The following is a 15,918-nucleotide window of genomic DNA, read 5'->3' as shown; positions in this document are numbered from 1 at the left end:
GAGAAAAGAAATAAATGCTGTATGGTTTAAAAGCTTTTTAAAACAATCCTTTTAACAGCAAAGAATACTACCTTTAATTTCTAAAAGATGCTTCAGACATTCAAATAGATAGATCAAATAGATATTTGATCAACAAAATACTGAAATTCTTAATCTTTTATCAGTCAGACAGCATACCTGCATATTAACCACAAAAAGGTATTTACATCATGCAGCTGTAAACTTAATTGTCAATAAGAGACTTCAGTCATAAATACCAAAATGTCATACAGCTACCACTAGAGGCCACCAGGGAATGAATCTATAGTTCTGTTAGAGAGACCATTCCAGTGTTCAGCTCTCATAATGATTTTATTAAAAAGGTTGTGACTACAGTAATTTTTTTTATTTCTTTTGTTATTTTGCATTAGAGGCAGCCATGGTATTTATCATGGTGCAATCAGCTCTGAGAACATCTGTAGCTATTTGTGTCTTAGCAACAACATTTGCTAAGAGTAATCTGCTAAAAAAAAAAAAAAAATACAGCAAGCATAAAGCACTGGATATTTGAGATTTTCTACTAGGGAAAGAAACAGTTTAAATGATGGTGTTCAACATTCAGCCACTTGGTAAGAGCCATGGCTTTTAATGAAGCAAATTACACCATTTGCTTCACAGAGCATCAGCTCTGCTGCTAGAGAGCTGGGAGCTCAGAAACAGCCCACGGGGTCAGGCAAGTGGTTTATCTGGCCCAGCCTTGACCCAGTCCAGTCCAGTCCAGCCCGGCCCGGCCCAGCACAGCCCGGAACTCCTGGCAAGAGCAGCACCAGTCCAGCCCAGCCCAGCCAAGCCCTGACCGGCACAGCCCAGCCCAGCCCAGCCCAGCCCTGCACAGCCCAGTCCAGCCCAGACCGGCCCAGTCCAGCCCTGCACAGCCCAGTCCAGCCCAGACCGGCCCAGTCCAGTCCAGCCTAGTCCAGTCCGCCCGGATAAAGCCCAGACAAGCCTGGCACAGCCCAGCCCGCAACCTGTCAGTGCCACCAGGAAATGTCCCACCTTCCGGGGCTCGGTCAGCTGGGTTCAGGCCAGGACAGCAGAGCTGCTGACCTTGGGACAGCTTTTCAGAAAGTTCTGCTGGAGGCCTCAGCAAAGGCCCTCGCTCCCAGCCTGGAGGTGCCCTCAAGCTGTGTCTGTCACCTTGGGCCTTGCCTCAGCTCCCCGACTTCCCGGCTTCACCTCAGCACTGCTGAGCTGAGGATCTGTCAGACAGACCAGCCAGGGCCGTACCCAGCTCCCTGCCACTGCCCAGCTCACCCTGAGGCTCCTGAGGCACCGCTGCTGCCTTGCTGCCATGTCCCTTCCTCTAGAGACCAGCGTGTCCCTGCTCTGCCAGACACCACCCGTGGTACAGGAGGATGAAATTAAAAGACTGGACACATACCAGTCAGTGAAATCAAACAGGATAGTGAAGGAGATGCTTTCTATCATTTGTTATAACAGTGTCAGTTTCTTCTTTCTCTTTCATACCATTATTTATTTGGATTTTCTGTCAGTCTAGGCATTAATAACTTTTTATATTTAGCCCATACCAATACTTCCAGTTGAAAAGTGCATCATGCAAAACCAGGTCTTCTGACCTTCTGGTATGAGCAAGTGTTGCTTGATTTCAGGAGGAAATTAACAAGATCATGAAAGTATTTTCATCAGATTGCAGAAAATCCAGAACACAAAATGAATGATGGCAGATGAATGACCAGGTCACTGCTTTACTAAGATATTTGTCCTCAGTTGAGTTGCTGCAAGTGATAATATTGTGTGTTTTCATTTGAGCTGACACCAGTTGCAAAGCAAATCACCATATGCAAACCACTACAGATGCAATCAGCTCCACAGTCTGTTAGTTTGCCATCAGTTGTATGTGACAGCTGGGACTGGGAAGGAAGGATGGCTCAGCTCATTCTGAAGCTGGTTTTCTCTCACCTGTTTTTTTTCTCTCAGCCCTGGTTTTCTCTCACCCTGACCACTTGCCCATCCCCAGGGACAGAGAGCCCATCAGTGACTGGTGGGACTGAAGTTTCAGCAGAACCACCAGGATGACAAACAACAGCCCAGGCAATCAGTATCTTCTTGCTTACCATACTAAGAGGAAATCTGTGAGAAATAACAATGCACAGTATTTTCTGATGCCTTTTAGGTCTAAAATCTGCCCACATCAAGGCATTTCCCAAAGGGCCATCATTTTTGCTCTACTTCAGCTAATGGAGTCAGCCAAAGTCTCCCTTGAACTGGTCCACTTCTAATGTCCCTCACTGGAAAAAGCTGCATGAACAGCATTCACAAAAAAACCTCTCATTCCATGCAGAGATTAGATAAATTTACTCATCAACTTGGTGCTGTTTTTTCTTCAACATGAAAATTAAATTCTTTAGGTCCCGGAAAGCTACAACACACATGAATACATCAGAGAACTGTCAAACTTTTCCTATCTTATTTTAAAATGTTGAGAGCAATGGTATCCTCAGCTCATGGGGAGTTTTTGGCTTCTTCAAGTCAGGCAAGAATGAGTATTTTTAACCCAGAAGAATTAATTTACATAGCAGCAAGGCTGGCATGAGAGCTAACTACTGGATAGGAAAAAAAGAAAAGAAATAGCAGAAAAAGAAGAATTAAAATAAGAGATAATGTTGCCTGGAGGTGAGCTGCCTGCAGACACTGCTGGGTGCAAGATCATACAGCAAATAGCAAGTTGTTAAATGGAATCATGTCAGGGTTTAAGATGTCAGAAGTTTCCTGTATGTCTCTACCCTAACAGCTCTTTTTTTGATCACAGGGTTTTGCAGGCCCAGTAAACACTCATTTTCTAGGAACACCTTTCAGGAAATAAAAGGGCACAGACTTGTGGGGAGGGAAAGAAAAAATAATCTTACTTCTGTTAACTAAGAATACAGGCACTGAAGTTACTCATCCCACAAGGATGCACTGTCTGCTTTAAGCCTTGAGGCATTATGCATAACATGAGCTGCACATCAAAACATGCTACTAGCTCAGTTTTTCATTCAATCAGAACATTTCAGTATATTTTATCCAGTTTTATATTTAGTCACATATAACTGCCCTTCAGTGGTTGAAATCTATAGCAAATCATCCATCACTGTGCTGTGGAGGTGCTCCAGCCCATTAACACAAAACGTGGAACCCCATCTAACAAAACGTACTCTGAGATACTAAATTCAAAACTTATTCAACCCCTGAACAGGGAAAAGCTTTGAAAAGCTACAAAACCTTCCAAAGGCACAGATCAGTCAGGAATTACCACAAAGTACTACAGCTATTGGATACCTCTGTGATGGGGCAGTGACAGCTTTTCAGTACAATCTGTCACACAACCCAACAATACGTGGCTACCATAAGTGCTGCTGAGGTTGTATGGATGAGCTGAGAAGGCAAAAGCTGCAGAAAGACCCTGCAGTAATTATAATGGCTTGTAAATTGTGAAACCTTCTAGAGCAGTGAGAATGTACTTGCCTATCATTGTTTGTATGGCAAAGACTGGATTACAGAACTGCACAAGTAAAAAGTATCACACCATGAGGTGATAAGAAGAAACCCAACGTGTGGTAGTTACAGTCTGATAGGTCATTAATTCTGCAGGTTGAGGAAGCCACTATCTTAATGTACTTTTAGAAGTAGCTTACAGAAAACAGAGTTCTGAGGCATGTGAATTTCCATGATTCTCAATAAAAACTATGTTATCGGTATCTTAAATTTAAGGTAATCCTCGACAGACAAAATTGAAAGACACCAGAGGCAGATAATGGTAACTGTTAAATTCTTAACTGAATTGGTGTCATTGATTTTTAACTATCAGCTGGAATTTACTACACCCCAGACAAGTGTACTGCAGAGCAGCTGTAGAGCCAGCTCCATCCTAAAAACAAAGGCTACCAAGACCTTTTTGTACTGTGTTTCATCTGAATTACTACAGTTATGTTGTATCAAGGACAACCTCTAGTCTGCAAAAAGTTCAGTCAACACCCTGCAGTGCTGAAACCAATCACTAAGTTATGCTGTGTTTAAGCTGACTCAGTACTTCAGTACTTCCAGAAGCAGGAACATCCAGCAGAGCCAACCTGGGTCCCCACAGCTGACCCCAGCCCTGGTCAAGCCCAAACACATCCTCCTGGAGCAGTCTGCACAAGCTCCAGTGCCAGCCACGAAACCCATCTGTCTGTCTCCTTGCAAAGCGCCCAGAGTTTGACCAAGGCTGCTCCGAGCTGCTGTCCCTGTGCACACCCCATCCAGCTGGGCACATCCCCAGCTCCCCAGAGTTCTTTTTCCTGGTTATCCCGCTCAAGCAACTCCCCCATGACCTGCGCCCAGCTAAGAGACCCAGGCAGCGCCTTTAGCGGCTCCCAAGCCCCAGCAGAGACGGTGGAAGCACCGGAACCCCCCGGAGCCCCCGCCGTGCCCCGGGAGCCGCCCGCTCCGCTTCTGCCCCCGCCAGGGATCCCGCCCCGGGGGCTCGGACACCACGGCCGCTCCTGCCCCGCGCCTCTCCCCTGCTCCTCGGGCGGGAGCTCAGGACCAGACCGCACACTCCACGCACACGTCGCCGCCTGCGACCCCAAGGCCGACGAGCTCGGCTCGGCAGGGCCCGGCCCGACCCGTGGCGGGGAAGCGGCACCGGAGGCTGCGGGGAGAACGGCGCTGAGGCCGCGCGTTGCCCTCCCCGCCGGACGCGCTCTTACCGAGAGGCGGCACCGCAGCCGGGCCCGGGAGCGCCTCCCGCAGCGGACATGGCAGCGGCGGCCCCGCAGCTCCCCGCCCAGCACCGCCGGAAGCGGAGCGAGTGGCGACGGAAGGGACGAAAAGGAAGTGAGGGAGACGGAAGGGAAGAGCCCGCACCGGGAAGGGGCGGGGATGGTGACTGCAGCCCGGTCACTGCCCCGCTGGTCACCCCAGGTAACTGCGCGGGGTTTGGGTTCCCCCCGGGTGCGGGGTCTCTGTGCGGGATGGTCACCACAGGGGGCGGAGTTGGTGACCCCCCCGCCCCGGTCACCCCCGGTAACTACGCGGGGTTTGGGTTCCGCCCGGGTGCGGGGTCTCTGTGCGGGATGGTCATCACAGTCGCTCAGCTCAGCCACAGTTTTGCGGGTCAGAGAGTTCGTGGGGTTTTTTTGTTGGGTTTTGAAGACCTGGAGGAGGTTTTCCAGACGTCGTTTTCTCTCTTAAATTATTTCTTTCACGCTTTTCTTAAAAATTTGCTAAACGTTTAATTTCACCTCTCCCTAGAGGTCAGTTGGTGATTTAAAAATAATCAAAATAGCACACTATCAAAATACCAAGCTGCGTCATTGTGCTACCAGGGCTTTACCCTTAGGGATAAAAACAGATAAGAAGGCGAGAGAAGTTAAAAGTCAAATCACTTGCGGAACACCCCTGATATAAAAGAACATTTTATTGCAATGCAAAGCACAGTAATGCAACTTTGTGGTGAAACTAAAAAAAAGTAATTCCAGGAACAGAAGCAGAAGCTCAGACTGGTTTTTAGAAACACATTGTTACTGACTTAGTTACCGCAATGTACCCTCCTCAAGTGTCCTCAGGGCTTTTTACTCCACTTAACTGCTTCCTTAAATGCCAGCTTATATTTGTTCTCTGAGCCCACACTGGCCCTGTGGCTGTTTCCTGAGAGGAAAGCATTTTATTTAAGTAGCCCAAACTGCAAACTCTGTTGCAGGCTTACGAGGAACCCGTGGAAGAGGATCATGCATTTTCCAGAGCTCCATGTAAAATCCCTTTCCATTGCCTGTAAGGGTTGCCAGACCCCACTGTTCAGTGCTTCAGGGGCTCCACCAGCATGGGGGGCAAGGGAAAGCTCCCCCCCAGCTGCTGCTGCAAGAGCTCCTCAGCCAAAATGTGACACCTGGGAAAGGTAAAAACACAGAGGCAGGTTCCTCCAGCGAGAGGGATTTGGGTTTTTCTATGACAGAAATTGCTCCCCTAGGTGTGTGCTGGGGCTTGGACGACTGCAGGTTCAAGGGAAAGCTTTTGGCAAAGCTGAGAGATACAGGCAGGGAATTCCTCTGCTAAAAGGTGTCAGGGGGTGTACTCTGTGGGTGGCCATTACAGGACCAGGAGAGAAAAAACCTCACATTGTGATCGGATTCTTTCCTCTGCCTGGCACTGGACACATGGCTATCCCTGGCTGATGGCATTAGAAAAAGAAACGTCTTGGTTCTTTTTCTCATTCATACAAATAAGCATAAGAGCTGCCTGAGGATCTTCAGGCTATTGATAGGATAGAGAGAAGTGACCTGTATCTCCACAGAATGGAGGCAAAATATGATACAAACTTTGGTTCTATCTTTGGAAAGACCTGAGCTTATCTTTCACATTCTCCCTGTGACTTCTCTGGGGGGTGCAGGAAGGCTCCTGTCCATGAATACCAGTGCTCAATGTCACAGGTCACAGGTTCCTGTCAGCCAGACTCTGATATGTGGTTTAGGGAACTAAAAACTGTTATGAAAACAAGTAAATTCCCTTCCCTGCCCAATTTCCTGTGCTAGATTGAGCAATTTGAGTCAGAAAAGGAACCTCAAGTGTCTTGTGATTGGTAACAGAACTCAGCACCCCTGAAAAACCACTTTGCCTCTGACTCCAAGGGACTGCAGCCAGCCCTGAAAGGAGCCTCCAGACTCGGAGTGTGTGAATTCAGTGTCTGTCAGGTGCACTGTGTCACTGAGCAACACTTGATTTACTCAGAAAGCGGCCATGACCTGGTGGGATATCAAGAACTGTTCAGCTTCATCGCTTCATAGCAAAAATAGAAAAGCTGGGAGAAGTAATAATGTACAGTTGCTTGCTACAACTCTAATTTAAATAAATAAGAAGTTACTGAATCATTTTAAGCTTTTTTTTTCTTCTCATCATAATGCCCATGCTGACAAAAATCTTCTGATATCTGGAGCCTCCAAAGTGAGATTGGATCTCCACAGACACATGGAGTCAGCCAAAAATTACCAAACAAAGTGCAAGAGGCCACTGGTTTGCCATTTCTGCTATCATACAAGATGCCAGGGCAGACAGCAGTCCCCTCTGGACACAATGCTCATCTGGGGTGGGGACTGAGGCACTGCCAATTTCTCTTCTTGCCTACCTGTTACTTGACTGATTCAAGAGTAGGGGGCAAAGGCAAAAGTCCTTGATAGCTACTCCCAGACATCTCTCATGGACCCCAGACCATGCAAGTCGTTAAGAAGGGATCAGAGGTGCAGATCTCTGATGGCTTTAAGGAGCTCCTTGGCTTACATCCCATCTAGCCACTCAAGAGCTTCTTCAGCTCGGACTCTCTTCACAGAATCATGCAAACTTCTTAGAAAAGTCACTTGATGATGCTGGCAGCTCAGTCTGTTCTTCCATGTCTTTTAGAAGTTTCTAATACTGGACTATTTGTGGGAGCTGGGCAGGAAAAGGACCAGGGAAAGTGCTATCTAGGCTGACAATGGGTAATTTCAGTGCACGGAGCTTCCACATGCTCACACAGAGCTCGTTCATGTAAAAGCAGATTGTCTGAGCTGTTCCCAGTGCCCATGAAAACATCAGCCCAGAGAGGGGGTGCCTTTCTGCCAGATCATCACAGGTACCAGTTGCATGTCACAGAAGAAATGAGCACCCATTCTTCCATCTAGAGGGAAAAAAAGAGATGTTTCTCTTCTTGAGAAAATACGAGTGACTAATTAATTCACCTCAGTGAATTACAAACAGAACAGAGCTGCCCTAGATTCTGATGGCATCCTCTTGGTGAATGGTGCCCTCAACCACTGTGTCTGTGGTTTGCCTGGAGCACTTGCGACTCCCCCTCATGCTTTTCAGGTTTTCTGAAAGGTGCTTCTGAAACTTCTTGGTGAGGAAACAGTAGATGATTGGGTCCAGCACACAGTTCATACTCAAGAGGCACAAAGTCACCTGGTGAGCATCGTTGAGGTGTTGGCGCAGCTGACAGTTTTCCCTCTGCCACTGCTCCAGGACTGTCAGGGTCCAGGGCAAATCCACAATGTGATGAGGTACAAAGCTTATGATGAAAACTGCCAGCACTGTGCAAACCATCCAGAGAGCTCTCTGCTTGACTTGAGCATTCTTCCTCGGCCGCATGGATTTGGAGAACAGGGTCCTGATAATTATGATGTTCCAGCTTAGTATAAAAAGGAAAATTATATAGAAGAGGAGGCAGATGATGACATGAATAGCAAGGACAGCTGAAACACTGCCAGAAGAGTCATAACGCTCAAAGCACCGCGTGAAATTCTTTGAACCAATCTCCTCTTGATTAGTATTATTGTCAAAAAGGTAATACAAAGAGCTGCCCACTATGATGATCCAGATAGCTGCTGATAAGTAGATACCCCTCCTCTGGGTGGTAAACTGAGCAGCTTTAATGGGATTAGTCACAGCTTGGTAACGGTTGTATGTGATGACCATCAGAAAGGCAACAGAAGAGTAGGTGTTAACAAAAAATAAACAGCCAGCCACATTACAGAGGAACTCAGGCATGATCCAGTCTCCATGGTGGTGATAGTAAACAATCCACATTGGCATCGTAACCAAGAACAGCAGGTCAGCTACTGTCAGATTCACCATGAATATCTTGATTTCACTGAGTTTCCTGGTGGGGTAAATACGGCTGAAAATCCAGAGCACGTAGCAGTTGGCAGCAAAGCCCAGAACGAAAACAATGCTGTAGAAAACTGTGAAGAGGTTGTAGCGAAACTCTGAGTCTATATTGCATGAACTGTAGGAATCAGCACTACCTCCAGCACCACCTTCATCCTTTGCAGACATCATGGTGCTAAGCGGGCACCCTGAAGTAGAATTCTGTGCTGTGGCTTTTCTTCTTACCTAAAAAAGCATAAAGCAGCAAATGAGCTGGCTGGTATGGTGCCACTGCTAAGACAAATCTGACCTGTTGTTTTCAGCTGTCTGATACCACAGGGATTCCCTGTGCCTTTGCTCCAGCCATAAACACCTGCCCTGGTCTTTTAGACTTTTACTATAAGCAAACAGGTTTTCTGGGCCTCTTTTTCCCCTTCTGCTTCCTAATGCCTTCTAAGTGTTTTCTAACTTGCCTACATTTATCTTTACTGAGAAATTCCACATGGGAAACAATATCTGGTAAAAATGTAATTTCCAGTCCCCCTCTACTTGTTGTTTTATGACATTTTCCATCTTAGGCTTTTAAAAACTGTAATTGTTTTCTCAGTTCCAGGGACCATAGGAGCTCACAGTCACTTCAGTGAATGGTATAAAGGCCGAGTCATTAATCCTAATGTTCTGGGGTACATTGTTGATTTTAACTACAATTGATCTCAAAATCCTGTTGGTTTTCTACCATGCCATCATTTTGAAGTTAAGCTGTCATCAAAGCAATCTCTTTCCCTTTTTTCCCCCCTACCATTTCTGCAACAAATGCAAGTGTCAGCAGCAGCAAGTCTGCACTTTCCTGTGTTGCTGGTGAGGCTGCTGACAAACTCTGTCCCCAGAGAGATGCCTCATCTTTTTAATTTTACCAGTCTTCATCTCTGTTCATATTTTTTCAAACCTTGCCATGGTTTGGACAACCCAAATTTCTGCATCATCAATACTTCCCATGTTCTTGTCTCAGATGTACATGGACACAGCCTCATCTTTTGTTTTTCCCTTCTCATTTGTCAGGCCATATATTCTACAAAATGCAGCCAGAAGAGAGCATGGCACCACTCCCCATTAAATTTATTCAGTTCTCAATTCCCTCTTCAGCCTGAGGAACCCAAGCTCACATCCTTGGTTTACTTGTGAGGTGTTCTAAGCCCTAGACTCCAGAGTGCAGTATGGGGCATCTCACTCAGTCTCTCCTGTTGAAGCAGTTCCTCTTTGTATAAAACACATAAATATTCTCCACTCCAGCAGCAGGGAGAAGAGGAACAGTGGTCAGGGTGTGGCTGGTAGGGGTGACTCCAGCTCTCTGCTGCAGCAGGCTGCACTGCACTACCAAAATCCCCAGCAGCTCCAGCCCAAGCCACTGCCTTGTATATTTGTACACCAGTCACCCAGCCAGTCATCCCAACTGGTTTATGTCATGAGCTGCATTGCACACAGAGCTAGAGGTGAAAGTAGCTGGGTGCACTGCAGAGCACGGGGCAGCAGACTCTGCTCCCATGGACCATGCTCTCCCAGTAAGGATTTGCTGGCTCATGGCCACAAGGTACAAGGGCCATGCCAGACCCTGCTAACACAACCTATGTCATCAGCAAAAGTATATTCCAAGAGGAATAGTATAATAAAGTATATTTTCTACTTACCACAGTCAAAAGGATTTAGCACAATGTGTCCATCTTCAGCTTCAGTAGAGCAGTGATGGGTATTTTACTGAGGATGGTTCATCTTCCTCCAAGTGTTATTTTCTCTGACCTGGGGCTGGAAGGACTCCACACAGATAACTCTCAAGAATAAGACACCAGAGTGGGAACAAGTGCAGCATGACTGCAGAGTCACTAGGGAAGAGGAAACGTGTGACATCAGCTCAAAGGAAATGACAAATAAAATAAGCTGCAGAGGAAAGGCAATTAACCACAGCAAAGATCTGTTAAGTCCTTAATGATGTTTCATCCAAGTATCTCAGCTTCTGATGATCCTAAGAAAGAGCAAAGCTTGGATAGCTTGGATTTTCCTCTAAAGGCACAATAGGAATCTACTCTGTGTCTCTGGTTAGATCTGGGGTTATAGAGCATTTGCACATCCTTCTTCCAAACAGATGAATGTCAGAAGCTGGAAGAGCTTTCACTGGTAACTTTGGGGAAAGGAAGTGCCAGAAAACTCGTATGTCCCATGGACAGACACACACAGCAAGTTTCTCAGTCAGTGTCTGCTCCTAGGACTGATAACACTCCATGTTTATAGTTATGGCTAGAGACTGGTGAGCAGAGCCAAGGCCACTGCTGGGTTTTGAGGAACATCTTGTGCTCTGGAAAGAGAAAAGGAGTGAAGAGGTCACACCTGCAACCCTCCTTTAGGGCAGAGTGGACAAGATAAATGACCAAAATTGACCAGTGTTCCATCCCATACACATCATACTTGGTATAAATCTGAGGGACTATGAGGGTCAAACCCCTTCCCCTTCCTTTGGCCTTTTTCTTCACCCTTCTTCCCCTGTCTCTGTTTGCTTCAGCATCCAGGGAGGATTCTGTTTGTTTGTCTCCCTGTGCTCCTGATCCATTCCATCCTGAATCTGTGTTCCTGCCTCCAGCTCCCGAATGCTGCTGACCCCAGGATTCCAGCCTGGACTTTCCCAGGGCTGCTCTGCAGCCTTGGGAGCAATGTGAGAATTATTGGGGGGAAAGAATGAGGAACGTGGTATTGTTTTTCTGCATATTTGTATATACTGAATATTTTTTTCTTTTTATCATTACTGTTTCATTAAAGCTGTGTAGTTTGGTTTCCAACATGTAAGTCTCGCTCCCTTGTTCTCCTTTCTTTATCAGGTCAGGGGATTAATAGGGAGCATCTGTCATTTGGTTAATTGCCAGCACAGTGTTAAACCATGACACAGGTCTTCAGTTGAGCCATACACCTTCAGCCTGCAGAGCACTCATCACAGTGACACAAATGGGTGTGCTCAGGAAAACACCAGTGACAAACAAAGCTGCACACATGGTCCCAGTTAAGCTGTAAATCCCAAGTTGTAGCTCACATGCTGCCTGCCGTGCCAGCACTGCTCTTTAACCTGCTCACAGTGCAGATGTGAGGCTGGAGCATCTGCACCACGTTCTGCACAAACCTCCCACCTGCAGACACCTACAGGACCTGAAATACCAAATCTGGTGCCTCGTTGCAGTGTAAAATACATTAAAAAGAAGCCACAAAACCCACAGCCAGCACAAAGAGGTTCCTGAACCTCCAACAAGGCTGCTAAGGAACAACATGGGCCCATGTAGAAGCAGAAGAGGCCAATCCATTTTGATGCTCCCTGGGAAGACTGTCATTCCTGGCTTTTCTTGTGAGATGCCATCCACAGCAAGGAGCCCATGACCGGCCCTGGCTATATCCATGCTGTGAGGAGCACCAGAGACCCCCGTGGCGTGGTGCCATGTCTTGGGGGTTCCACCAGGAACAGCCTGAAGGCCCCTGGACTACAGAGGTTGAGGGCACCAAGTGGACTTCTCTGAGAGGCAGGAGCTGGCATGGGTCCTGGGACACCTTCAGGTCAAGCTTTAGCTGGTGGGCCCTGGCTCTGAGCCAGGACATGGCCAACTCATCATCAGCCAGGGGGATGGGGCAGTGACAGAGGGAACAAGGTGGACAACAGCAAAGCAGACTGTCAGGTGCAGCAGTACTGTCTTCTATCACATGCAGTGGCAGACACTGATTTTTGGCTTGCCTTGCCTCAGGCATCTCGAGGTGATGAGCTGCATAGCATAAGGACAGCCAGAACCCACCCTCTGCTCATGCTGGGGGCTGGATGTACATAGGTAGGGGCAGGCAAAGCACCAGCACTGATCTGGTCTTTTTTCCCTGGGTCATCTCTCCCCTGAGTCTTCTCCAGAGGGTGCAGATGGCCTTTGCCAGGACCACCACAGTGCTCACCCCAGGGTGAGCAGAGGCAGACTCTGGACCAGGGGCTGGCAGCCACCAACAGCCCCAGTTGAGCTTCCAGCCTGCCAGGGCATTGTGCAATTGCTCAGCAAGCTGCTGCACACAAGAGGATGTCCTGCTGCTGCAGTCCCTGCGCAGAGGAAGCTCCAAAACACCCAGGGGTGCACAGACATCACATCTGGCACCACAGCTGGCTGTGCCCTGAGCTGCTGCAGCATCGTGCTTGTTCCCAACAGCCAGAACACAGGATGTCCTTGGGATGTGGTAGCTGCCTGAGCTGAGCAGGACCCAAACTCCAACCCTCCAACACCCACTGTCCTTTCTCCCTCCCCCTTTCCCACCAATCATTGTAAAGATGAGCCAAGGAACATGACCCTCAAGGAACAAGGACAGAGCCCCAGGTAAGACTCCTTCTGGGACATTAAATTATAAACCAAACAGAAACATGCTGATGAGATTGGCTGGCAGCCAGTCCATGTCTTTGTGAAGAGCAGCCCGTGAGGATGTCACAGAGCACTCATTAAGGCTGTAGGAACAGGCAAACAAAGCTTGCTGTTGTTCTTGGAGGAAATGAAAGCCCAGGAGATTTTGGGCTGGGGAGGAGTTCTGATCAGAAATCTTCACCCTTCTGCTGAGCCCTGTTCAGATCTGCACTGACTGAGCACGTGCACATCACTGAAGCTCAGCAAAACCAGATCTTTCATAAAACCAAGAGAACCAAACAGGAAAACCTTATCAAGTTCAGTGGTGAAAGACACGAAGAGACCTGCTGGGTGGCAGCTCTAGCAGTGACACAAGTTTTCTGATTTAAGCACTCCCACCTCCAAATGCCCTGAACCTGGGACCTGGTCCTTGCCTCTGGCTGGTCTCCCTACAATAACCACTCCAGGGCAGGGCTTGCACTTTTCCACCTCTTAATTATTGAGCAGTTTCCTTCCTCATCATCTTCATTTTCAGTTGTTGTATTTAAAGCATGAATTTAAAGCAGAAGTAGACCTGGGTTCAGCACCCCCAGTACTAAGATAGTAGAGAAAGGGTGAGAACAGCTTCCCCACCCCCTCCTGAGCTGCTTTGTGCCTAGTTTGCACTTACTGGTCCCATTACCCCTGCCCAGTGCCTGCAGACAGCACGCCTCCCTCTTGCATCCCTTCCAGCCTGGGGGCTCTCTTGGTATCAGAAACCCCCTCGGTACTGAAAATACAACGTTATGATAAATATCCAAAGGTCTTTTTCCAACAGCAAACCTACACTGTATTACTGGAGAAGAGCTCTCTGTGGAGAGCCAACAGAGAAGCATTTTTGCTGACAGGCTCCATCTGCAGTCAACTGAGATGTTCAGTGACAAGAACAGCTAACAAGGACAAGATGAAATACCAGTTATGGAACTTGTGAAACCACCAGATGCTGCCACCAGGCCTGGAGCTGTGTGGTACCCACAGTGTGCAGGACCAGCACACAGGTGAGTGTGATCTCTGCTGCTCCCAGTCACAGGGATATGTTCTGGAGTGCCAGGGCAAGTCTTTAAAAAGACATGAAGTTCCTTACAAGTTGTCAGATCATCAGCAACTTGATGAGTTGTCTGTGACTTTCCACTACTCATGTCACACCCTCTGAACAATTTCCTTTTGCTAGTAGCAGGAAAGAATGCTAAATAAACTCTCTGTAGCTTTCTCCTGCAAGCACTTGGGAGCCCAGCACATGTCCCCACCTTCTTACCAGCTCTGCAGGAATGTGCCCCAGAGCTTGGGCTGCTCAGCAGGGAATTGCGTCCACCCCAGAGACCTCTCCTGGGGCAGTGAGCCAGAAAGCTTCCTGATAGCCACTGACAGCTGCAGAGGCAGGGAAAAGTCTCTGCCACTCCCTGTGGAGCCACTGGAATATCCCAACCTGGCAGGAAGTATCTCTTGATAGCAGTGGGCAAAGCTGGGAGCAGGGTTTGGGGCAGGTGGAGCTCAGTTCCATCCCTGGGCAGAGGATGATCTCTCCAGGCTGCTCTGAAAGGGTTCATGTGCTGCAGCCCCAGGCTGTAGCCGCTCTGTCTGGAACTGCTGTCCCTGTGCTGTGCCTGTCCCTGTCCCTGTGCTGCCCACAGCGGGGCCACTCTGCTCCCACTGCTGCTGCCTGCAGAGAGTTCCCTGCCTGCAGTGGCTCCTGCCTTCAGCCTAGGCAGGCTCTGCCCTGTCCCCCTGTCCCCTGCCCCAACCTGGCAGGAGCATGAGCAGAGCCAAACACCAGTGGGATGGGGGACCTGGGATCCCTGAGAGGCTCCAAGCATTCCTTCTCAGGAGGAACGTCCATGGCAGGGCTCCTCACCTGGCGTTGGGGCGTCCATGCAAAGCCAGGGCTATTGCCCTGTCCCAGAGGTGGGACAGGACCCAGGTGAGGACAGTCCCCATCCCCACAGCCCCACAGGCAGCAGCAGCTCACCTGGCTCCTGCCCCAATGCACCGGGGACATCTTCCCAGCACCTCAGGAGAGGGGAGGGCGGCTCTGAAGTCCCTGGAGCTCAGAGGCCACGACTGAGATACAGGGGGGATGTGCTGCCAGCCCGTATCCTGAGACACCCAGACACAGAAGGAGGAGCTGGTGGAGCTTAGGGAGGAAGCCAAAACCCCAGGAGAGCAAGCAGAAAGGAAAGGAGCCTCTTACCTCAGGGCCACAGAGCACCTGGCCCAGCAGACCCCATCCCGCAGCGGATCCAGCGGGAGGGCCGAGCCACCTCCCTGCTGCTGCGGGGCGGGGTTGGGCGGGAAGGAGGCGCCACTGGGTGCAGGTGGGTGACTCACTTCCCTCTTGGCACTTGAGGCTGTGCTGGATGTGTCCTGGCTGCACCCTTGGAGCCTGACAACCGATTCCTATGGCCCTTCCTTGAGCCAGCAGTGGCAGGGAAGCGGCAGACAGCAGCTGGGTGCTGGCCGGGGGTTTGTCACTGCCGGTGTCACCCAGCGCCCCACAGGCTTGAGGAGAGGTGGCAGCAGCTCCAGGCAGGGGTGCAGAGGTCGTTCAGGCTCGTCGAGGGGGCAGCAGCCTCGGCAGATCCATCCCATGGGCTGCTCACTTCCTTCCAGACTAGGGAGTGGGCGCCTGCACAGGGCGAGTCCCTGTTCACACACTTCCCTTGGATGTGGAGACTTGAGGCGACAGGGCACAGCATCAAGAGGAGATTAAACATTAGCCAGAATAATATTCCCAACTGTGGCAGCTTGTTTCCTTGTCCTCTCTGCAGCATTAGATTCTGTGGAAGTCACACGGATGTATTTCCATTACAAAACCCACTCAGTTCCTGTGCCCCTTCAGCCCCTGAGGAAGGGG

The 15,918-nt window shown here is 49.0% G+C and overlaps 2 protein-coding genes across 3 annotated transcripts in view; both read right to left on the bottom strand.

The window, feature by feature from the left end:
- The window catches only part of EYA3 (EYA transcriptional coactivator and phosphatase 3), a 42,376-nt gene extending 37,513 nt beyond the window's left edge, over positions 1-4,863 (bottom strand). Inside the window, exon 1 of one of the 2 annotated variants that reach the window (XM_008496403.2) lies at positions 4,728-4,863. The gene's annotated coding sequence lies outside the window, so the exon portion shown is untranslated. The remainder of the gene's footprint in view (positions 1-4,727) is intronic. The other variant, XM_008496404.2, reaches the window with a different exon arrangement.
- A 2,007-nt stretch (positions 4,864-6,870) lies between these two features.
- Positions 6,871-15,628, bottom strand: PTAFR (platelet activating factor receptor). Its single transcript, XM_008496402.2, has 3 exons — positions 15,256-15,628; positions 10,317-10,508; positions 6,871-8,877 (listed from the first exon to the last, which is right to left on the bottom strand). Exon 3 carries the CDS (start codon positions 8,821-8,823, stop codon positions 7,759-7,761), a length of 1,065 nt encoding a protein of 354 aa, XP_008494624.2. The 5' UTR covers positions 8,824-8,877; positions 10,317-10,508; positions 15,256-15,628; the 3' UTR covers positions 6,871-7,758.
- Positions 15,629-15,918: the final 290 nt, after the last annotated feature.

Source organism: Calypte anna, chromosome 23 (genome assembly GCF_003957555.1).
Source record: "Calypte anna isolate BGI_N300 chromosome 23, bCalAnn1_v1.p, whole genome shotgun sequence".
In the NCBI taxonomy this organism is placed as follows: domain Eukaryota; kingdom Metazoa; phylum Chordata; class Aves; order Apodiformes; family Trochilidae; genus Calypte; species Calypte anna.
Note: the sequence above shows the minus strand (reverse complement) of the source record. Positions and strands in the feature narration are given on the sequence as shown.